The 24,979-nt window shown below is 48.4% G+C and overlaps 1 protein-coding gene across 1 annotated transcript in view; it reads right to left on the bottom strand.

Moving 5' to 3' along the window:
- TRANK1 (tetratricopeptide repeat and ankyrin repeat containing 1) overlaps positions 1 to 24,979 on the bottom strand; it is a 97,452-nt gene that overhangs the window by 6,732 nt on the left and 65,741 nt on the right. The window contains exons 14-21 of the mRNA XM_053904040.1: positions 20,778 to 20,977; positions 20,325 to 20,462; positions 15,544 to 15,690; positions 13,463 to 13,619; positions 11,671 to 11,759; positions 7,842 to 7,945; positions 7,598 to 7,730; positions 2,593 to 2,738 (exon numbers count right to left, since the gene is read on the bottom strand). Coding sequence (XP_053760015.1) covers positions 2,593 to 2,738; positions 7,598 to 7,730; positions 7,842 to 7,945; positions 11,671 to 11,759; positions 13,463 to 13,619; positions 15,544 to 15,690; positions 20,325 to 20,462; positions 20,778 to 20,977 — 1,114 coding nt within the window. The remainder of the gene's footprint in view (positions 1 to 2,592; positions 2,739 to 7,597; positions 7,731 to 7,841; positions 7,946 to 11,670; positions 11,760 to 13,462; positions 13,620 to 15,543; positions 15,691 to 20,324; positions 20,463 to 20,777; positions 20,978 to 24,979) is intronic.

The following is a 24,979-nucleotide window of genomic DNA, read 5'->3' as shown; positions in this document are numbered from 1 at the left end:
AAAGAAACCCTTAAATTTTCATAAAAGCACGATCCTCATTTTGGGCCGACAACCCCACTGAGTTGGAGACAGGACTAAGGAGAAAGGGTGAAGACAGAGCATGACACGCCAGCGTGACATTAACGACATCAGTCTTCCTCTCATCACCCAACCTCTGATTTTTCTCTTCTGCCAGGTACGAGCGTGGTTGATAAGAGTGAGATTAACGAAGCTCCGAATGCTCCCCTTTACTCTGCTGGTCAAAGTCAGTACCTCCCACACTACCAATTTTCAAGGCACTGGAACAATCCAATAAAACATGCGTGCTTTTGAACCCTGATAGGACAAAACCCGTCTCCTCACAACCAGAGAAGTGCCCAGGCTCCTTATGATGGCTCAGAGTTATCCTACAGACATCTGCTTTCCTAGCTTTTCCTCTTCTACGAGAGGTCTCCCATGAAGGGTTGTAAATACAGATGAAGAAAAGGAGTATACTTCACACGTGAGCTTCGGCTAATGGAGTAGTGAGTACTTTCAGCAAGTGTAAAGAACTCCCCGGGTATTTCCTTTTCAAATCTACAAGGTCCACAATGCATTTTGGGTCATGCCAATTAGCCACTGAATTCTACACTCAATATGCACGGTGCTCAAAGGACACTCGGACAGATCTAACGTGAGTTTCCAGTTAATACTCAGATTACACTTAGATCTCAACTCAACACATAGGAACTCTCAGCTGTCTACCTCAATCAAGCTGAAAAAGAATAATGAGAGAAAAATATGTTTCTGGGGAAAATCTGTGACGATTCAATGCTCTGCTGAAAACCTGAGGGCAGAAGTTTAAATAACTAATTAAAACTTAAAAAAAAACAACCACCTCTCGGTCAGTTTTGTCATATGACTTCACAAGGGAATTGGTCTGGTCAATTACTCATATCACGACTGCATAGCACCCTGGTAACTATGTGCCCAACAAATGTCACAGCTGGCACCCTTTTATGGAGTGATAGTTTGTGTCCCCTGAAATTCATACATTCGAGCCCAATCTCCAGTGTGGTTGGATTTCGAGATGGGATCTCTAAAGGAAGTAGACTACGGTTAAATGAGGTCACAAAGGTGGAGTCCTGATCCAACAGGATTAGTGTCCTTATAAGAAGACACCAGAGAATGACCTGTCTTTTGCAGTCTCTCTCCATGTGGAAGTGCCAGGGAAAGGCCACCTGAGGACACAGTGAGAAGGTAGCCATCTGTAAGCCAGGGAAAGAGCTCTCAGCAATAGCCCAACCGGCCGGAGCCTTGATCTTGGACTTCTAGCCTCCAAAACTAGGAGAAAATGAATTTCTGTTGTTTAAGCCCCTCAATCCATGGCATTTCGTTCTGGTTGCCTAAACGGACTACTACATACCCGTTGCATATATCATAAACGTAAGGGTACCAAAGACCCTCACGAAGGAATATGCTCACTTTACCAGCCATGGCACAGAACACCTACTTTTCCATTTCCAAAACTAAAACTCGAGGTACTGGGCACCTTTATCGAGGTGCTGGTTACACAAGTAGATCTATGTTTTGAGAATTAGGTGCACCTTTTTGACTACATATTATACTTTAACAAAAGCTAACTTCCCAAAAACCTGAAGTTTGAACACCTGGGTCCGTTATGTTCATTTTGTCACATGCAGGATTTGGTAGAAAGCAAAGAAAATGTAGGACCAACCCACACCCTGCTTCTCCAGGAGCTGAGAGTAGACTCAAACAGAAACACAGAATAGCGGTGTCTGTCATTCTAGCTGCCCCATACCACCAAGAAGATCTCTTCGGGGCACCAGTAACATGCCGTTTCTGTATTCCTTGTCAACCATTAGCCCTGCCCATCTCGACATCATCTTTGGAATATGAGCTAGATAAAGGCTCGAGAAGGCCTCCGGTGGGTCATGTGTGAAGCTTATGAGGGTATGTGAACATACATTTCGTACACATATGTATGACTGCATGGCTGAGGGTCTGCCCATAGGTCACGGTGAAGCAAAGGCCTGACTGCCCACTAGTGCACTTACCTTCATCCGTCCATTCAGCGAAATTGCTACCTCGGCAGGTAAGGGTAGAGGACAGAACCATCATTAAGCACAAAATTGCCATGTGTCTTATATACACACTTGTAACAAACCCTTCATCATCTTCTGCCTCTTCTCACGACACTGTGTCAAAGCTTATAAAGAGAGTAGAATATATTAAATGTGAATATATTAAGAGCGTGTATGTTAAAGGCACTGGAATGGCTGCCGATGAGAGAGTGGGAACGGAGACCGGCCATGACGAGGAAGAGGATGAACAAACTGAAACCAATGGTGACTCTGCTGGGAACTGGAGATTATATTCCACTCTTTTTCCTCCCGCACTTCCCATTCAGCTCCTCGGTTAATCCTTTAGGTTTGGTTCTTGCTTTCAAGGAGCTCTTGACCCAGCACCGAGGCCACCACTCGAGTGGAAGGAGGGCGACACGGGCAGGCCGCTTCAGAAGAGCAGAATAACACCTTCCAAGGCAGGCTGCCCCCAGAGAGCAGCGGGAGGGAGGGAGCGGGGTGGGGGAAGGGAGAGAATAAAACCACCTACTTTTCGGCTGCAATAGCAGCTTCTTCAAAAAGCTCCTGTTCGCAGTACATTTTGAGTGCTAGATCGAATTCCTGGATCTGCTCAAAGCATCTGAAAGCATCTTTGTAGCACTGGCTTCGCTTATAGAAATAGGCCGCGTCTTTTATCTAGGACAGAGTAAAATACACTCTTAGAGTATTCATAGCATAACTTTTGATCTTAAAAATAAGCCAATACCACGAACAATATGTCTGCTATTTGTTAGGACCCAGTGAAAAATGCTAAGACATAGGCGATATTAGGAAAACAATTTCTTTATATAAAATTACATAAAAATTATATATAAAATGTAATACATATTGTATTATACATATTATATATTGTATAGAATTATTTATAGAGAGAAAAATAAAGTTATATCCCAACCTCACACCATATACAAAATTAACCTTCAGATAGGATAAAGACCTAAATGTGAAAGCTATTGGACGAAAACATAGGAGAATATCTTTGTGACCTTGAGGTTAAAGAAAGTCTTCAATAAAACCCAAAACACATAAACTTCCTTTGATGGAGTCAAAACTGCTGAACAAAGGGTACGTGAAATAAAGTTAACAGAGAGAGGGCAAACATGAACATCCAGACCAGCGCCATCAAATAGACCTTGCAGTGAAGATGGAAATATTCTACAGCTATGCTAGCCAATATGGTAGCCACTAAGCACGTGTGAAGAGTAAGCACGTGGAATGTGGGTAGCATAACTGAGGAACTGAATTTTTCATTTCATTCCATTTCCATTCATTTTAACTTTAATTTCCACATGTGGCTAATGGCTAGCATATTTGACCAGACAGATCTAGAACATAAAATGGATTCTTTCGACCACAAGACAAAGACTTTCCTGAAATCACAACAGAAAACTAGGCAAAGGATACAAACAGGCAGGTCACAGTGGGGGAAACTTGCGTGACTAACAAATCAATGAAGATGCTCAAGCTCACTGATAGAGAAACGTCGATTAAAACCACAGTGAGATACATCCATGAAATTGGCAAAAATTAGAAAACCAGAGCCCACTGAATGTGGTCAAGAACATGGGGCACGTGGAACCGTCCTGCACAGAGTGGTACGGCTGTTCTAGAAAGCAAAGTGGCTTCCACTTTCGCTTGGTGAAATTAAGTATATGCGTACCCTAGGGCCAGCAAGCCCATTTCCAGCAGTACCCAGGACTGGCAGGAGACGTGCTGTGCCACATAGTACTGTGTGTGGCAGCCGGGAGTTGGTGGCAACTTGGACGTTCACCGCTAGGGAAATGGAAAAGTCAAATACAGTGGATGCCCATTCTGGAATACTATCAGGGGTCACAAACCTGGCCGGACCTCAACACTATAGCAGGGGTGGAAAGAGTGAAAACCAGAACAATATGCTATTTACAAAAGCTCAAAACATACATGTATAGAAAATACTAGAATTTGTTATTCAATTAGGCATGCATATGGGGATGACACGTTACATTCACTGGAATGGCTGCCAGTGACGAGAGAATGGGACCGGAGACTGGCCATGAAGAGGAAGAGGATGAACAGACAAAAACCAACAGTGGGTTTGCCGCGAACAGAAGATCATATCCCGCTCTTCCCCCCACACTTCCATCCAGCCCTTTGGTTAACCCTTTGTGCTTGGCTCTCGCAACGTTTCCGCAATTCCCCTTCCCGGCACCCCACCGCCATCATGGCAACCCAAATCACATCCACTGGCCTGTCTGCTTCTACTCTTGTTGCCTACAGACCCCCCGCAGAGCCTCCAAACAACGAGCTCCGTGTGGCTCCTGCCATCAGAACCTTCCACTGGCTCCCTGTCACACGTCAACAAAATCCAGTCCCCACCACGGACTTGGAGGCCCTACATGACTTGCTCCTGCCGCCCTCTCTGGCTCATTTTACCACTTCTACCCCACTCACTCTGCTCTGGCCCAACCAGCTTCCTTGCCGTTCTTCAAGCTCGCCCACACGCTCACACCTCGGGGGCTGCTGCCTGCAAGGACGCTTGGCCCACGGTGCCCTCCAGGTGTTTGCACCGTCTCTGCTCACAAGACAGCTCCCTGCCCGCCCCCTGCCCAAAACAGCAACACCCGACACCCCTCTCCCCTCACCCAGCCTCATCACCACTGGCATCTTCTATGCTACTGGCTTGTCCGCCGTCCCTCTCCCACACTAGGAACGGAAGCTCTGTCAAGGCAGAGGCCCCTGTATTGTCGCCTACCGGCCACTGAGCACCCGCAGTGCCCGGCACACAGCCCGGGCGCGTCTGTTTGTTGAATAGTTCATTTCATAATTCTACTTACGGCACCTGAGGTCCAAAGAGAAAACAAAACCAAAATGAAATAAGCCAAAATATATTCCAGTCCCTCCAGTAAATTTTAGTTGGCTTTTATTTATCTAGACCATCTGCACCAAGTGCCAAAATTCAAAGAAGATTCAGGTATGAGGGGTGTCTGGATGGCTCAGTCAGTGAAGCATCCAACCTTGGCTCAGGTCATGATCTCACGGTTTGTGGGTTCGAGCCCCGCGTCGGGCTCTGTGCTGAGAGCTCGGAGCCTGAAGCCTGCCTCCGATTCTGTGTCTCCCCCTCTCTCTCTGCCCCTCCCCTGCTTGCACTCTGTCTCTCTCTCTGAGGAAATAACTAAACATAAAAAACAAGGAAAGATTCGGGTGTGAGGTTCTTCTAAGTCCCGAGACCTCATAGAGCCGGGAGCATCTAGACCCATCTCGGCCACATGAATAAAACCCCATAACCGGATTACCTACCACCCCACCTCTTTCTTCCCCTGACGATGCTGATTACTCTGAAGGAAAACCCCCCCGTGTGAAGGCAGGCCCTGCCAGGTGCCAAGCGTGTGCCCAACCGGAGAGAGAGCAGAGGGCTGGTTCTATGCAGCAGCTCCCTGAGCGGAGGGCTCCCACCTGCTGTCCAGAGCAGGGGCCTTGAGAAGTTTCCGAGGGAGCCAATGTCGCTCTCAGGAAAGAGGCAAGAAGCGGATGAGGCAGAGGAATCCTTGCAAAATGGTCTTGCATCCCCAGGGTCCCCTCAAAAACACTTCTTGGCAGGGGTGACACACATCTAGGGGCTGGGAACAGGGGGACAATTTGGTCTAAGGATACAGACGAAGGCTGCTGCCCAGCTGGTCAACGTGAATCGTGCCGGTTAGTGTGGCAGGATGACCACGTGAGGTCTGAGGCTGGCTGAGGGCTGCACACCCTTCCAGGGAGGGGGCTGGGACTAGACCCTTCCCTGGCTGGGGCTTGGAGCTGCTAGAATGTACTGGGGAGAGGAAGCAGACGAGGCTGCCACCGGTGGCCAAACCCGCGGAAGGGGAGCAGGGTGGCCTCCACGTTCTGAAGGTGCTGAAGTCCCGGAGGAGGGAGCACAGGCTGTACTTATGGCCTCCTGGTCCCTGAGCCCCCTACTCTCAGAGGAAGAGCTCTCCAGGCTGGGGGTGGGGGTGGGACGGTGGGCAAAGTGAGTCGATAAGGAAAAGGTCTCTGACTCAGTCAAGGCGGGCACTGCTGGGCAAAAACGGGAAGCAAAGGCTGAGGCTGGTTCCCTGTAGTTGTCAGCGAGTAGGTCCAAGGTGGCGACACAGGGCATTGAGGATTTGGTAGCTAAGGAACGTGGAAAGGTTAGAAGCTACGCTAGTTCCCGGAATCTTAGGACCCAAACTCCCTCCCAGAGGGGAATCCCTATCCCATCCCCGTCTCCCACACCCTAACAGGTCGCACACCCTAATAAATGTGGGGCCGGGCAGGCAGCACCATGAGGGCCTCATGCTCTTTACACTGACTTGGGGGCCACACTTCAAAGTCCCCAGCAGGTGCCGCTCCCACCCCACCCAATGCCCGGGATGCTCTGCACATCCAGGAGCTACTAGGTTTCACGGGGAGACGAGAGGCGTGGAAACCCACTTTCCTGCTGGAAAGCCTTTTACATGGGGGAATACCGCAGCCCGAGCTGGGCATTCTAGAGCAAAGCTTCTCGAACCACCTCGCTCTACACCTCCCATCCTTCACAAGGGATACACTGAACGTGAACCGTGTGAGTTCAGATAATGCCGTACCGCACCCTTGAAAGATGCTCCGAGAACAGATCTTAAAAGGTTTCATTGCGAGGGAAAACAATCTTTGTACGGTGATGGATGTTAACTCAACCTACTGTGGGCATCGCCTCGCAGCACGCACATGTATCGAATCATTACGTCGTGCATCTACAACTGATTTTCCATGCCAATTCTGTCTCGAGGAGAAAAAGGAATCGCCAAAAAAATCATCACCACTTGGATGTCACGGCAGTGCCGAACTGCCCTAACAGTCTCTCACTGGTCACTTTGACCTTTGGTGCTAATCTTGGTGCAGACACGTGAAATTGCGTGACCCGCCCGCCAGCCCGCTGACCCCGCAGTGAGTAGCTATGCTCTAGACCATTAGCTCTGCCCAACAGAGCTTTCCGCGATGATGGAAATGTTCTCGTAGCAATGCGCATTTGAAACGTGGCTAGTGGGACCGAGGAACTGAATTTCTTATTTTTCGACATTTTAATTAACTTAAATTGTAAATTAAATAGCCACCTGTGGCTAGCGGCCCGCCAGATGGGTTGGCAACTAGAGCAGTGACCGAGAACGCGGGAAAACCGCCATGTCATGCCGGGCCATCGCCACAGGCAGACTCCGGCCTGGACAGGGAGGACAGGAAGGCAGGACTATGCCAAAGCCCATCGGCCCTTTGATTTGAACACTCGGCCCCTCTGTGACTGACACTGGATCGCAAACCTTCACACGGACGTGGACACGCACACACATCTTTGGAGCCGTGGAAACGCTCGGGCGCGTGGAGAAAACGACTGCCCTGCAGTCCTCGGGGCTGCCGTGTCCCTCTTTGGAGGCCCGGGGCCCCTCCCTGACGCAAGCGGGGGCTGAGGGAGTCGGCTCCGGGGTGGCCCGGTTCTCCCAGCGACAGCGCAGGCTGGGCCTCACCTTCCCCAGCCTCTCGCACAGCTGGGCAGACAGCTGGAACTCCTTGGCGCAGCTCAGGCACTTGAGGCACAGCTTTGGCTCGTTGCACTCCAGATAGGTCTTGGCCAGTTCCAAGAACTCCACCTGCTTCTCCCTGGAGGAGGAGACAAAACAGAGTACCCGCGGACCGGCGACGGAGCCCCCGCTAGGTTTCACCCGCGGCTCTCACCAGAGCAGCCCCGAGATGACCCCCCGGGACTCTTACTTGGGGCTGACTTTCTTGGATTTCATGTTCAGGGCGGTGTTGTGGGCCAGGGCCAGCTTCTCCTTCTCAAACGCACCTCCTTTTTGGTAACACTTGGCTGCCACCTGGAACGGGCAGAAGGCTTTGATTCCCAACAAGGAACTGGAGGTGACGTACGGAACGAGGGTTAAACACACGCACGCACGCGCACACACACACACCCACACGCCCGTGTGTGCACCGACAAGGGAGTGAGTCTCACCCCGGCCCAGCCTGAGGGGAGGAGCCGGAACGTGCCGATGAGCTAAAGAAAACGACCTCACGGGACAAAGCCCAGTAACGTTACCAGCGAACCCTTCCCATTCAAAGGTTCCTTTTGGAAGTGCCCAGAATCCATGGAAAAGGGATTCAGGGCCTAGTTTTACAGGCCGCCGTAAGTAACACCCTCACTTAATCTTCCAAAAGCCACGTGTGAGAAGCTTCATCGGTCTCGTCCTATGCACTGGCAACCTCAGGTCAGAGACACGGAGCGTTGGCCCAAAGGCACCCACACGGGTTTTTTCTAGTCCGGAACCACAATAGCTACCTGGGAGTGTTGGTGGAAGAGCTGGGAACACAGAAAGGGGGGTAGGGATGGGGATAGAGACGGGGATCTTCTGAAAGATAACTGGCCAGACCCCCGGGTCATGCGCCTCTGTGTTGAGCACGTAGAAGGTGGGCATAAAAGCATCACAGGAGAATGGCCTGGACCCCCATCCCGGCCTGCAGAAAGCTGCTTTTCTAAAATAGGAATGCTGACGCCACGTCTCAGCGCACAGGCTACAGGGCAAAAAGTCAGGTTTGGTCCAGCAGGTAAAGATTAGGTCTCAGCGTGGGCGAGGGAAGGATTAAGTAGATGGGACAACATCTTGTTCCCTCAGGCTCTTTGCTTCAGCCTCCCCAGCCTCATGGGCCTCCTTGCGTTCCAATGACCTGTGCCACACTCCTGGCAACCACCCGGCCTTTGCACATGCTGCTCCTTCTAACTGAAACGCTCTCCCATTCCTTCTCTGCCCAGTTAACTTCACTCAGCCCATAGGACTCAGCTCAAGGCTCCTACTTGGAGCATCCTTCCTGGCCAACCTGTCCAGGACAGCTGGTTCTAAGGGCAGCTCATCTCTCATCTGTGACAACTGCAGCAGGAGGGGCCGTGAGCCCTTCCGTGTGTGTCCTGCTCACCATCGTATCCCTGCAACCTAAACGCAATGTTTGGCCAGTAGTTCAACAGGAGCTTATCGAGTGAATGAACCTCTAGTGGTTGCCATTTATATGGTGGTTCTGGAACATTCACTGACATGCAGCCAAAAACTCAATAAACAACCTGGGTCCTGAAGTCCTTTCGCGGAGTCAAAACAAAATCAGGTGAGGAGAAAGCTTTTTATAGCATTCTCGTCGGGGCCAGCTCCCATAAAAAGATTTTAGATTCGAACGTTCAAAAGGTCTTTTTAAAGGGCTAAAGAACTAGAGGGACCCCTGGGTGGCTCAGTCGGTTAAGCTCCAACTTCGGCTCAGGTCACGATCTCCTGGTTCGTGAGTTCGAGCCCCGCGTCGGGCTCTGTGCTGACAGCTCGGAGCCTGGAGCCTGCTTTGGATCCTGTGTCTCCCTCTCTCTCTGCCCCTCTCCTGCTTGCTCTCTTTCTCTCTCTCTCAAAAATAAAATAAACATTAATAATAACAATAATAATTTAAAAAGGGCTAAAGACTTGGAAATGCTTGGGCGACATGTATAGGTTACACCAACACTGTTCTGAAGGGAGTAAAGGGAAAGACCGTCTAGTTTTCCAAGTTCATATCCATACCTGCTGCCCATATTTCCCCTCTCTGCTGCTGCCCCCAAAGAGAATCTTGGTTTTATAACAGCATCCAAGTTATAACAAAGATGGGCAGTGGGTAAAGTTTCAGAGCTCTGTCCACTTCTGGCAGCTAAATCCTACATATTCACCCCTTAGGACGGATCGCAAGGTGGCGACAGTCCTTCAGTGCTCCCGGTAGCGGTCCACACCCCTTCACAGTATAATTCTGCAGCTTTTCCCAAGACTGCTGCCTATGTCTCCTCCCTTCAGATCTGGGCTGTGACCTACTCTGGCCAACACAACACAGCCAAGTAATACAGGGCCAGCTCCGAGGCCAGGCTTCAGGGGGCCTCATGGGCTTCTCTACTCTTTGTTTCGTTCTGTTTTTAATGTAATTTATTGTCAAGTTGGCTAACATACAGCGTTACATACATAGATTCCCGTGACTCATCGCTTACACACAACACCCAGTGCTCCTCCCCACAGGTGCCCTCCTCAATGCCCATCACCCGTTTTCCCCTCTTCCCCGCCCCCCACATCAACCCTCAGTTTGTTCTCTGTATTTAAGGGTCTCTTATGGTTTGCCTCCCTCTCTACTCGGAATGCTGCTCAGCCCAGGCTCATCTGCTGGACGATGAGGGGCCCGTGTCCCCATTCACCCCCATCACCTGAGCCAAATGCCAACTAACCCCCAGAAGCCGACCTGCTTGCCGACTGGCTGCTGAGTTCAGACGTGGGTGGCCTGGCTGAGACTTACAGGAGCTACAGCCGAACTCGGCTGCGGGTTAGCTGCCCACAGCACTCCCCGCTCCCTCCCATGCGTCATGGCAGAGCCCGCCTTCCATGAAGGGCTGAGACCGCAGGATGGGACTGCCCTCCCAGACTCCCTTGCACCAGGCGTGGGCACGTGACCTAGTACCGAGCAGTGAGATGTCAGAAGAAGTCCACGGGGGACTTCCTGATAAAGAAAGAGACCCCTGAGGAGAAAAGTGCCTGCCCTCAGCCCTGCTTGGGTTGCTGCTGGGGAGGATGGGCTGCTTAGCCACCTGCTGCAGTCATCATGTCACCTGACAAGCCGCAGATGACACAGGGAAGGAATGAGACGGGGCCCAAGATGAGCTTGTTGGGCTGAAGGTGTCTGTGCCTTGTGGGTGGAGACATCGTTACCACCGCATCACGGCAAACACACAGGCCCTGGGGCCTCACCTGAGACCGTGTGACGTGTAGGGATGCTGACCGTGGGAGAGGGATGGGGCTTCTCACGCTGGCTTCATTACTTCAAAAGGACCAGCAGCGATAACGTTGCCCGGAGGAAGGCTGCTCACGCTGGCAACACGGCTCGTGGCCCAGAATTGGTCAACTCAGTCTGGTGATAAAGCTTAACCCATGCTCACTAGCCCCAGACTGGCAGTCAGGTCTGTGTCGGATCAGTTTGAGAAACCAGTGACCAACCTGTTACTGTTTTATTTCCTTTAACGTTTATTTATTATTTCCTTTGGGAGAAAGAGACACGGGGAGGGGCGCAGAGAGAGAAACCCAAGCAGGCTCTGCCCTGTCAGCGTGGTTCACCATCTCACTGGCTCATGAGATCATGACCGGAGCTGAAATCAAGAGTCGGCCGCTCCACCTACTGAGCCACCCAGGCGCCCCCAATCTGCTACTATTTTAAAACGCGGTGGGATGACAGCAAAAAAAGTGGAAACGAAGAGCACAGGAGGAAAAGAAAATTAACAGAAGGGTCTGTGGGTGGGGCAGAAGCCATGACACTCCCTCTTCCTACTGGTACATGCTGGCACTTGGCCACAGGGAAGGGACGTCACCCTTGCGCTGGGGAAGGAGCAGGACAGGAAGCTCACTTCATCGCGGGGCGACCTGATGTTTCGGAAGAAGTAGCACAACAGCCATAACCTTTGCCCTATCTTGGTGATAAGCTGGATGGCGGAAAACCTGCCTGTGAGGCCTTGATGAGGTCCCCAGTCACAAAGACCTCACCCCCAGGCTCCTGGTCCAGCACTTACCTTCCAGCACTGGTGTTTAGCATAATATTCTCCTTGCGCGATCCATTCCTCAGGGGTTGAGGTCTTAACAAACATGCTGTCATCAAAGTCTGAAATGAAAAAGAAAAGTGGGTTTGCTTCTCTGGGCATTCATTCCCTTAAATGTGCTCTTATGGGCTGAAGTTTGCCCCCCTTGCACCCGGGCAAGGTGACCCTTGCACCCGGGGGACATTTTACCTTCACAGCAGAGCTCCACAGTAGCTCGGCACAGGGCAATGAACTCTGCCGGCCCATGAGGAAGAAACCCAAAAAACACAGTCACTGCGCTCAGCCCAAGCTCCCCTGCACAGTGGGAACAGATGTTCTCACAGACTTTCCCATGTGCAACTTACAACACAGCAAAGACTGCCCTTTTCTTGTATTCTTCATGCACCAAGATGGAAAATAAATTGTGATCTGGTTTCATTCTGAATGTTTAAATTAAGGAAAATTGCCTCTCCTGATGATCTTTTATAACAGGTGCCAGAATCTATTTTGAGACCAAAAGGAGTTTGCGCTGCAGGAAAGGCCAAGAACAACCACGGGAGGCCAGCCCACTCGCTCCCTTTTCGCTGAAGAAGTGAAAGCCCGGGGTGAGACAGTGTGCCTGAACAAGGTCACGTGGCCGCATAGGTAGAAAGTTCTAATGAGAAGCTAGGGTTTTTTAACTCCAAGACTTCAACTTCCCCTGTTACACCTAACCGCCAGGGCCCAGGAATAGAACGTCTCACCCTGGTCCCCAGCTGAGCCATTGGCTGTAACCAGAAATAGTCTCCATACAACTGGCTGGAAAATGCTCAGCAAATCAGCAGACCTCTGCACCGTGGCTGAGCCCTGCGCCTCCCCCCATCCTTGGAGAAATTAACTGTGGCCTAGAGGAGCCAACTCAACAGCTAACCCACAAGAAAGACAGCAATTTTCTCCTTTATGAAGGGCTGATTGTTTCTCCGTTAGTTCTCCTACTGGGAGACCTCCATTCCGGTTTTTAATTAGCCAGTCTCTGTAAGTTATCACAACAACACACAATATTGGTTTGGCTTTCTCAACACTGCAAACAGCACAGAAGGGAAGAAGTAAAAGGCATCCATATCTACTCAACAACCCACACTCACGTGTCGCAGGACCAGAGGAGCCGCCATAAACAGCTCCTCGTTGGTGGACACTTGACACTTAGGTTGTTTTAGTTTCTGATAATTACAAATGGTGCTGTGATGAACACTCTTGTGCATAAACTTTTGAGGTTTCATACAGGAATGTTCTAGAACAGTCTCCTAGAACAAGAATTGCTGAGTCACTTTTAAAGCTGCACATTCTTTATTTTGATGGGTATCGCCAATCAGCTGTCCAAAGACCATAGCAATTTGTGTTCCCCCAACAGAGCCTATTTCTTCTCACCCTCGCCCATGACCCTCACTTTTGCTTTTTTTTAAGTAGGCTCCACACCCAACATGGGGCTTGAACTCACGACCCTGAGGTCAAGAGTCAGATGCTCTACTGACTGAGCCAGCCAGGTGCCCTCTGTGACCTTCACTTTCAAAGGACCAATAAAAGATCTTCCCTGCAGGAGTTAACCTCCCCCCATCCCATTACAATCACACTTTCCCACATACCTTAGCGGTAAATACGAACGCTCATTTCTCAGAAGAATGTGCAAAGGAAAGAAAGCACGCTCTCAAAAACCTATACCCTGTATAGGTTTCACAGGTATCGTAAGAAGAAGTCAGGGGTAACCGGTTTTGTATCCAACAGCCAGAAGAGTTTAAGGAGATCTCACCTTTATTTTCATCTGTCTTCACAACCTGGACAAAATTTCTTCTCATGAAATATTTGAAAGCAGGAGCCCGCTTCTCTGGGTTTTCGTCAAAGATCCAGAGGTTGACCCGGGCCCGTGTGATAGCAGTATATAGCTGCTTCAGCTCTCCGTTGAGGAGCTAAATCGAGGACAAAGACAGACAGCCTCTTGTTTAAACCTTCAACGCAATACACTTCGATGGGCTTACTCATGTGGGTGAAACACAAAAAGCCAACGTCAGTATAGCCCGGGCACGGGCGGGACACGAGGAACTCAACTGTGGTCACAGCACAGGTAAGCAGAGCTCTAACAAGGGAGCACAACCCTAGCACGGGACTGCCCTTGGACCTAACGTAATTTTATATTTTGAAATATTTACAGGTGCATAGGGAGTTCCAAAGACAGTGTAGAGAAGTCCCACGCACCTTTCATTCAAGTTTTCCCAATGGTTACATCTTACACAATTACTGTAACTTACTTTTAAAAATTAAGCCACTCATACACGTCTACAACCACTGTCATTAGTACAAAATTACTCATGACCTATGCCACGCTTGAGGGCAACAGATATAAGGGTATTATGATTTGAGCGTGGAGAAGGCCTACTTAATTAAATAATGCACATTTCAAGACAAGAGCCGATTTGTGGCTACCTAGAGGTTTGCATAGCTTGGCAGTGATTTAACTTCTGATTCTGCAGTGCCCGATGACTGCTACTCTGCTTGGTTGTTTTGCACTTTGTATGAGACGTTAAACTAGGGCAGGAGTTTCTCCCAAAATTTTTGGTTTTGCTGGCTCAATTTTCTGTGATGTTGCCCTTACTCTCTTGAGGCCCCATCAACCTCCCCCGGTCAAAAACTCTGCAGAACTGTTCGGGTTTAGCCTCTTTCTCAGTGAGGTAGCTGGGGTGTAGGGAAGGGGAAGCCAGGTCCCTTAACAGTATATGCGTGCAAAATCTGCCACCCCAAAATGTGGATTACCATCTCTTTGGCATGTGGATTATTATTATTCTTTTTGAGAGAGAGATAAAGAGAGAGGGCATAGTGAGCGAGAGGCAGAGAGAGAGGGAGGGAAAGACAGAGAGAGAAGCAGGACTCACCCAAAGCAGGGCTCGTGCTCATCCGACATTGGACTCGAACTCACAAACTGTGAGATCATGACCTGAGCTGAAGTCAGATGCTTAATGACTGAGCCATCCAGGCACCCTGGGCCAATTATTTTTAAGAAACGAAAGGCTCAGGAAGAAACTTTGACCTTCTCCCTGACTGCCTAAAAGAATGTAGACAGAGGACCTGCTCCAGGAAGGGGCCAATCACCAGAGACAAGTACAGTATAATATGAACAAGGGGTGGTAAACAGGAACAATGGTAGCAAACTCTGTGTAAATTCCTTTCTGTGTCCCATTGTTTCTGGATGACCCAGCAAACATTTGCTTACCAAACGTTTATCTTTTTCATCTTCTTGTGAATTACTTTCTTTCCCTTTGAAGCCCTAAAGCCCTACCCCCTTCTCCTTGGTTCAGGGTGACGTATACACCTCATTTTGCTTGTTTTTGGAATCTCAGGTCTATGTCGATTTGCTGTACATACATAATTAAGTTTTGTTGTCTTCTGTTAATCTATCTCCTGTCGATTTAATGTTTAGACCAACTAGAAGATAGAAGAATCCTCAAATGTAGAGAAAATTTTTTCTCCCCAACAACAGTTAAGGCTGGTATACAAGTCTCTATTAACTATTGCCCTGCATTTCACGTCTGAGTTCCCTGTCGGCAACATCAAAATTTCCAAAGAGAGCTGAGTGCCAGAGATGGATAGAAAGAACAAGCCTCCCCCCTCCACGTTCAGGACAGTGCCCCACCCATCAAGCCCCACTCTCTGCTGAGAAAAGAGAGTTTGCCAACACTGAGATCCCAGCCATGCCCACTCCCATCCTCCACTCGCCATTGCTGACGTACAAAAAAACCAGTCAAGTACCAGACTCTGTTTTCAACCTCGTCTTCTCATCCAAACCTTGTTTACTGCCTCCCCATCAAACCAGCGTGTGGACAAATGGCAGAAAATCACCTTGTACATTTCTGGATTCATCACAACAGACCGACCCTGAGAGGAGCTGGGTTTTTCCAGGGGCACTTCAATCAGTGGCCGGTTTTCCTGTCTGGAGTCGGATGATGAAGGTGTAAATGAGGAAATGATCTTCCATTCCTTGTAAGCCTGAACAACAAGGACAAATTAGAGACCAAGAGAATATGCTTTTGAACTGTACACACAGCTTCACGGTGAATTAAGCCCCCTTTTCCTGGCCTGGGGCCCTCAGCCCCAGCTGTAAGGAGGCGGCCATCCTATGGCCTCAGTTGGGGGGACCTCAGGTTGCACAGGCAGGGAACGGGGAAGCCACCGTGAAAACTCCCCCGGACACTCGGCCAAGACAGCTGAGAAGCCAGGCACACGTGCCCACTTCCAGAAGGAATGCTAAGCACCCAGGAAGCTTCTTGTTTCAGTAACTTCAGCAAGCAGTAGGGAGGGAGGAATCCAGTGTCCTTCACCCCTTTTCACAACGTGTTAGACATGCCACTTAGTGTCAGCTGTGAAGACATATATGACAACACTTCTAACTATTCAAGCAAAGATGGAACAACATTCAGGAACTGTGGACACGGTAGAATGATGTCAGAAAGAACATATTTATATCTCAGTTCTTTCTCTTCTCAGCTATGTGACCTCAGACAAATTGTTTATTTGTTTCCGCTGGTCTCCCACTCCTGCTCTGAAAAATGGGGGTGATAGAACTACCCAAGTTTGGGGGGAAATAAAAGGAGATCATCAACGTCAAGTGTCTAACAATACGATGCTTGACAAGGAGTTGATATTTTAGCCACGCGTCCCTTTATCCAAACTCATACCACAAAGTGACTACGTAGACCAGAAGTTGGCAAGTTTTTTTCTCTAAACGGTCAGGTGATGAATATTTTAGGTTTTGCGCGCCATGTGGCCTCTGTCACCACTACTCAACTCTGCCTTTATGATGCAAAACCAGCCAGAGTCAATTATGTAGATGTATGGGCATGGTGTGTTCCAATAAAACATTGTTTTCCAACACTGAAACTGAATTGAATGCGATTTCCATGTGTCATGTCATATTATCTTCCTTGGATTTTCTTTCTAACCATTTAAAAATGTAAAAACCACTGTTAGGCCACAGGCGGTACAAAAGTAGACAGTAGGCTGGATTTGGCCGTCACGGCTGGCAGACCGTGGCGAAGCTAAAGTGCCCAGAATACATGCCGGACTTAGAGGGCAGAATTCCCATGAAATTTCAGATTTCAGACTTTACTGCGTCTTGGGAAAGTGGCTAGTTAACTGTCCCTAGCCTTTACCTTTTCCATTTATAAAATGGTGCTACCCAACGTGGATGGAACTGAAGAGCGTTGTGCTAAGTGAAATAAGTCATACAGAGAAAGACAGATAACACATGTTTTCACTCTTATGTGGCTCCTGAGAAACTTAACAGAAGACCAGGGGGGAGGGGAAGGAAAAAAAAAAGTTAGAGAGGGAAGGAGGCAAATCATAAGAGACTCTGAAAAACTGAGAATAAACTGAGGGTGAATGGGGGGTGGGAGGGAGGGGAGGGTGGGTGAGGGGCACAGAGGAGGGCACCTGTTGGGAGAAGCACTGGGTGTTGTATGGAAACCAATTTGACAATAAATTTCATATTAAATAATAATAATAATAATAATAATAATAAAATAAAAATTCATCCTTTGAATGACAATAAATAAATAAATAAATAAATAAATAAATCACATGGTGCTACCTTCTCAAGAACGATGAAAACATGAAGCAGAATACGGTTCATGACGTCCCTCAAGTCACTCCAGGACTTACGCTATAGAAGTATTAGGGTAAATGCTTTATACGCTGCCTACTATGTAAAAATGGCCACGCTACTAACCAATTGTGAGATGAATCACCACGCTCTGAACAAGATGTGAATCATGTAATCATTTGAGTGGTTGGAAGTTTAAAAAAAAAAAAAAAAAAGCCTTCCAGACGTCCTTATGACTATGGGCCTTACAGAGCCGCTCACGGTCACTGAATTGCGTGCCAACGAAGGCAGGCAAAAGACACAAGTGTTCTGACATGTGCGAGGCTCTCCTGGGGGACAGCGCGAGGAGCAGACCGGCTGACCTTAGAAGGGCTTGTGAAGCACCAGCGTATTTTAAAACCACTGAATGAGGAGCAAAGCCACTCATCGGGCATGTGACTAACCTGCCTCCAGGAATAAAACACACTTTACTTTCAAGACAGGGCCTTTGAGGAGTGAGCACGTGTCTTTGTGGCAAGAATCCGGGCCTCCAGCACCTCTGAGCATCAAAGAAGCAGGATTTAACTCTTCCAGCTCCTTCTACTGGGACTGAGAATTGGGAAGGCCAAAGGTGGGCCTGTTCTCTAAGTGATTAACCCATAAAAGCTGTGGTTTCCAAAGTCCCTCCCGTCCTCTTCACAGGCCAGGGTGAAGGAAAGGAGTCCCCACGGGGGCAGAGTAAACGGCAGGCACCCTTCCAAGTCCCCACAGGAGGAGAGTGTGGGGGTGACTGGGAGAATGACTGCTGCTCCCCCCAGTTGAGGCCAGATCCTAGAAGAGAAGGGTTTGGCGTAACCATTCTTGGTCCCTTTCCCGTCTCAGAAGATGGCCCTGGCACCTACAGTTGAACAGGTCACAACAAATCCTCTAGACCGAAGACTCACAACGAGGCAACAAGAACTCCCCACCCCCCACATACACATGCTCAAAGAGAGTGTCTGCCAGAAACACAAACTGGGGGTAGAAGAAGAGGCCAGGGATGGAGAAGGGAACTCTCCACGGTCGCCCGTATCAAAACACCATTGCTCTGCAGCAGCCTTCAGCCAGTCACCCCGAAGGAAACCCCACATGAGGAGCCAGACTACAGGCGACTGAAGACTTAAGTGATCCCTGTCTTTCCTCTGCTTTAATTAAAGCATTTCCTCTCATTTAGAAATGAGACGTTTGTTGGGCTTGAGTTTGTCTGTGATAACAGGGGGTGTGCTCTGTGCCGGGGAAGGCATGGTTACATCCCCCGGGAACGGAGAAGCACCCCATCAGAAGCCTTTTTAGAAATCTTATCGCATGCACAGATGAAGTGGCGGTTACCAAAAGATTCCATTTGGCATTATTTTCGTTTCATGCGACAAACGGAGCCATTGGTGGGAGCACAGGGCCAAGATGTTTTCGCCTTTGTCATTTCCAGGATCAAGGTGAGACAGGATAACTGGATTTTTCTTTCACAAGTAGAACCGACCACAAGTTACAGATCCCTAGGCCCACAGCTCCTCAGGCTTCTTACTGGCACAAGCATACAGCCGGCACTTAATAAAGGACAGGAACAACAAAGTCTTACCCCTTCCTCTTTCAGCAGAGCCTCGGTCCAACCATGACCAATGGATGTATTATGAGAAGAAAAGAGTTAGTCCTCAGAGATTAAAAACGGTTCCAGGGTCAATGAGAGTGCATCTGATTGCCTTAGCAAAAGTCAATAGAAAAAGAATGCACTTAAGGTCTGGCAATGTCATACTCATCGTGGAAGATTCTGGAAGCCCATTTGCATGCAGGGCTTTAAAAGGAAAGGAGTACAGAGGAAAGATCTCGAGACTCAGAACTGAAAGCATCTGAGTTGGTCTCCGGGCTCTGGCACCTACATCATGACTATTTTCCCACAACCCTCAGCTCTACCTGTAGAATGAGGATGATGAAAATACACACAACCTCAGAGGGTTAGAGGAGGATAACGGGAAACAAGGCCTTCAAAAAGTACTTCATAAGCCGTAAAGTACCCATAGCAATATTAGTCCTAGGTACCATCAAGGCAATCATATTTTTTTAAAAGACCAGAAAGAAAACGCTAAGGACCCCCTGTGAACGGTCAGTTCCGGGACAGATTTTAAGGTGTCAAAGCTAACAGTGCTCCTAAATCAAGTACGAAAAACAGCCCCTTCAAGCATGCACGTGTGCAGTGGGAAGTCTGCAACAGGGACAAGGACACAGCCAGCTACGTCCCCAGAGAAGACCCCACAGCACAGTCGGCATCCAGCCTGAGCCCCCATCAAAAGAGAGTGGTGAAGAGAAACCAGCGGCTCGAGTTGCTGACTCTACCCACAGTGTACTGAGCTTGGGAAGAAAGACCCTCCCAAGGACTCGGGAGCCAAGTCAAAGCAGTGGGCTGGCACGGAGGTCACTGGGGGTCAACCCAGGGACTCTTTCACCGCCATCGTCTACACGGGCCGCAAGCAGTGGTGAAGCCATGCCAGAAGGGAGCTCCCAGGCGGGGCAGCTGTCCTCATCCCCCACATTACCTGATGCAGTGGGCAGGAACCAAGCCTCATTTGTCTTCCCGGAGTTTTCTCTTTCTATGAACTGAACTTGCCCAGTTCTGTCCTCATAGGGTGGACACTGCTAACCTTGCCTTCCTTTGTAAGGCTCTCCTTAGAGCTCACTCCAACTGGAGCATCCTTGGGAGTCAAGGATAACAGAGCTAGTGAAAACTGGAAGCTGGCGCTTGGGTACCAGGCACTCGGAAGAAGATGAATACAAGAGAGTAGGGCAGGGCGAACCAGCCCGACACACTAGAAAACCACCCGCAGCCATTGACAAAACCCGTATCCAAACACAACAAGCCCCCCCCCCCACCACCAAATGGATGATGCTCTAAAACGGAAACCAGTACCTGTGACAGACTCACTTCTACTCAGCTCCAAGTTGCCTCTCCCAGAGCGGAAGCCCAGCTCATACATACGCATGCACAGCGTGAACAGAATTCACTATGACATACCTCAGAATCAGTAAAAAAGTTGTAAAGGAGCACATCGTCAAATTCTAAGCCTTTGGCTTCATAAACGGTGAGCACAAGTGCTAACCCCAGCTCTTCTGGAATTTTCTCCTTTGCCACTTCATTAGCTACAAGGATTACCTGGGGAAGGAGGGGAGGAGAAGAAGAAGGTAGGAAAGAAAAAAACCATCAAATTCTACAAAGAGAAATCTGGTAAAAGCTCACTCTATTTCTGTGGGAGGCAAGTAACGTCTTTAAACGAGAAGTGGCCGGCAAGGAATTGGTCAACCAGGCTAGCTGAAATATTTATAACCGTTCACTCGCCCATCTCTGACACTCACCCATTCAGGAAGAGGGGCTATTGAACTCTACACTGTGGAATAATTCGGCCTCCCGAACCTTTTCTCAACTGCACACTGCTTTTTATTTCACAACACGCGTTCCCCAGAAGCTCACCTGGTGGGCTCCAAATTCAATGGGCTGGGTTTTCCTTTTGTTCCCTCGGAGCAAAATTGCCAAGTCGCTTACACTACAAGACTCCAGGACAGTTGGTTTGGGACCATCAAAGAGGCCAGAGTCCCTGGGGAGGCGATCAAAAGATTCTGGGAAATAGAACTGAAGTAAATCCACCACTCCAGAGGCCAGATTAAGGATTCCTGACATAAAGGAGAAAACACATGTCACATAATGAACAACACAACAACACGACTGGTTTTTTTTTGTGTTTTTGTGCTTGTGTGTTGGGGGGGGGGGGGTGGTATGTGTGTGGTTTTGTCCTGAGAAGCAGCATTGGCCCTGAGAGTGTGGATCACTGCAAGCCAATTTCGGGTTCCCATTAGGTTACCACTTTGACCCTGTGCGGAATCACTCTGGGGACAGGGGATGAAGGCAGAGACGCGTTGCTAAGGTGTTGGTGGGATCTCATTCTCGACCTACGTTCATATTAGAGAAAAACACCTCATAAAGAAATGTCAAGGCAGAAATGTAATTTGAACAATCAGTGTTGTTAGGATGCTAATATAAGGGGCTGGTATAGATGGTGAGGAAACAAAAATGATTCTGACCCTTGGAGCTTGGAGCACTGGAAATGTTGCCACGGTAACTGCAGTGCTGGATGTTAGCTGGGGGCAGCAGCCAAGGCCTCCATCACCTTTCCACCACATTTATACCCAGCCGAGATAGGACTAAGATGCAGAGCGGTTTTGCGAAGAGCTTTCTCCCTGGGACCCGTTTCTCACTAAGCTCCTGTCATGTCTTGTCCTGTCTTGTCTTGTCCTATCTTAGCCGGTCAGCTGGCTGAACGCTACCGCACAACAAACACCTTCATAAAATTATCTCATTTAATCCTCAGGACCGCCCAGTGAGATAGACCAGACAATCCCACCTTTATGAGCAGAGACTCCCAGGGCCAAGAAGTTAGCAAACCCCTCCAAGTGACAGGATTTGAAGCTGAATTGAACACAGATCATCTTGGGTCTCTCCGCTGTTCACAGGGGCCACGTGTCCTTTGCCTAACACCAGATAGAATACTACGTCTTTGGTAAAACGCCACGAAATGGGCATACGTGTCCCAATTGCTATCATCACCAAATAATGAGAACTTTTACTATCCAATAATAATATTACTAGATGTATACAGTGAGACCACAGGTGGAAACTATTGAGTCAAAGCAAATCAGCCGCTACTGAGGCTCCCTCCCCCTTAAGAGCTAGCAAAGGCCAGAGATCCATACTCATGGGAGCATCAGAAAAGGGCAGGGAAGTGCTCGCTGCAGTGATAAATGGGAACCCACTTCAATGCCTTCTAGAGAAATTTAAGCGAGCACACCCAAAAAATAAAAGATGGTTCCACCGTAAAAAGGAATGAAATTCTGGCACATCCTCCAACACAGGGGACCCTGGAAAACGCTATGCTAATCACGTAGCCAAGGCCACATACTGGACGATTCCTATGACACGAAATGTCCAGAACAGGCAAATGCAGAGATAGAAAGTAGATTAGTGGTTTCCAGAGGAGGGAGGGTGAGGGGAACGGGGAGTCACTGCTAATGGTACAGGCTTTCTTTCTGGGGTGATGAGTGACAATGTTCTGGAATTAGATGTTGGTGACGGTTGTACAACCTTGTGTATATATTAAAACGACTAACTTCCATATTTTTAACAAGTGAATGCGGGAGCACCTGGGTGGCTCAGTCGGTTAAGCATGTGACTTCGGCTCGGGTCATGATCTCGCAGTTCGTGGGTTCGAGCCCCACGTCGGGCTCTGTGCCGACAGCTCGGAGCCTGGAGCCTGCTTCGGATTCTGTGTCTCCCTCTCTCTCTGCCCCTCCCCCTCTCACACTCTGTCTCTCTCCCTCTCTCTCAAAAATAAGCAAACATTAAAAAAAATTTTTTAATAAAAAAATAAATGAGCAGGTGAATGCTGCACTACATGAATCTCAATTTTAAAAAAAGAATACAGCGTAAGAGAAAATATTCACTAAACACAGTGTATATTCACCACATAATCAATACATACAGGTGCATGATAAATGCATATCATGTATATTTTTAAAAGATCCAAAGGACATGAAACAAAATATTAGCAGTGAGCGGCCCTACAGGTAGCTTGTAATTTTTTTAAACAGTTTCTGTGTTTTACAAAGTCCCTATATCTAGTACATCTAATCCGGGCTTCTCCTGGTTCTATAACCAGAAACGTATACACACAGTCTTCCCTCTATCCCAAGAGAGGAGGTGGGAGGTGGGGTCTATGCAGTCGCTATCCTCACGGGTTACTTAGCCAAAGTAACCAGAACTGGTCCCAGGAACAACTCCCCCTGCCAGGCTCTACCATGCCAACCATAAAGGCTGTTGGCCCCGGACCAGCAGCGCTGAACCAGGGGGTCGACCAGAATGAGGAGCTCATCCAACTACTCGTGCCAGATCCTGCCACTGGATCCAACGACACAAAATGGGTGCCACTGAAGCCACTCCCTGGGGACGAAAAGAGGGAGTCATCCAGTCCACACACAGTGCCAGGCAGGGTAGGAGCTCTGCAAATGATTCCTGAACGGATGAAAAAGGGTCAGGGCTCTAGTTCCTATACGAAGAGCGTAAATTACTTTGTGCCAGCTCTTCCTACACAACCCAAGTCTCAGGGATAAGACCACAGAAGAACAAGAAGTTGAACTGCTCAGGCCCAGCCAGGTCCCACAATTCAAATGCAACATCTGTGAGGTCTTCTGGAGCCCGGGAAGCTGGGCTGAGTTCTGTGGCGTCCCCTGCACTCTGGGAGGCCACCTGCCTTCCGATCATTTTCTGACTCCTTGGCTGAACAAATCAGAATGTTAATCTAATTTCACAGTGTGTGTGTGTGTGTGTGTGTGTGTGTGTGTGTGTGTGTGAATGTGCATGTCTATGTGTATGTGTGGTATGTATGTATTTTCTCTTTCCACCAAACCAAAGCCAATCTGAGATGCATCTAGAAAAAGAGCATCTATCAAATCCTACAAGAAACATCAGACGTAAATGGTGAAATATTAGAAATGGTCCCATTAACTTCAGAAATAACAGGCATCTGTTATAAAGTCTCCAAAATCTAGTACATCTTATGTGGACTTTAACAGATACCTGTTAAAGCTACTACTTAAGATCCTAACCAATGAAATACAACAGGAAAAAAGAATGATCAATATAGAAAAGAAGATAAATACCACCCTTATCTGCAGAAAAATGCCAAAATCTAAAAGTTAGAATGTTCAGCAAGATTGTTAAATTGACCAGATCAACGTATAAAACCCAACAGCATCCTCTATACCAGTCATAACTGACTAGAAATGTAAAATAAATAACTGAACGGGAAAAGGGGGCAGCCATGAGAGTCACAAAAAGTAGAAGATCCCGAGGACCAATCTAACAGCTGTGTAAAATGTCTGCGGAAAATGATAAAATATTACTGAAGGCACTAAAAGATCTGAATAGAGAAACATGCCAAGGTCATGGCTCAGAAATCCCAAGGATGGAGAGATGTGAATTCTTCCCAAAGAGCAATAAATTCAATGAAATTCCAATCAAAATTACAAAGAGTCCGAGAATCTGATGACTATGGTAAATGTGATATCGTGATAATAGTACAAGAACAGACAAATGAGACAAATCAAAGAAAACCGTGAGTCACAGATGCAGGAGAAAAGCAGCCTTACAAATCAGAGGCAAAGGTGGGCCAAGAAGTGAATGGCGTCAACACAGCTGATTCTCCTTACGGAAAAAAGTCAAATTAGATCAGAGAAGAAGGGTTAGTTCAACAAAGACACTGTCACACCACACACACATTTTAGATAGATTAAATTTAGTTAGTTAAATTTACCCAAATTTAAATACCCGTCTACAGGGGTGCCTGGGTGGCTCAGTCAGTTAAGCGTCTGACTTCGGCTCGGGTCATGATCTCCCAGCTTGTGAGTTCGAGCCCCGCGTCGGGCTCTGTGCTGACGGCTCAGAGCCTGGAGCCTGCTTCGGGTTCTGTGTCTCCCTCTCTCTCTGCCCCTCCCCTCCTCGTGCTCTGTCTCTCTCTCTCTCTGTCTCTCAAAAACAAATAAACATTAAATACCTGCCTACATATAAAAAGCAAAATTTAAAATCACTAGAAGATAATCTAAGAGAATATCTTAATAACTCTA

The sequence above is a fragment of the Panthera pardus genome, unplaced genomic scaffold (assembly GCF_024362965.1).
Source record: "Panthera pardus isolate Hobbes unplaced genomic scaffold, ASM2436296v1 HiC_scaffold_16, whole genome shotgun sequence".
Classification (NCBI taxonomy): domain Eukaryota; kingdom Metazoa; phylum Chordata; class Mammalia; order Carnivora; family Felidae; genus Panthera; species Panthera pardus.
Note: the sequence above shows the minus strand (reverse complement) of the source record. Positions and strands in the feature narration are given on the sequence as shown.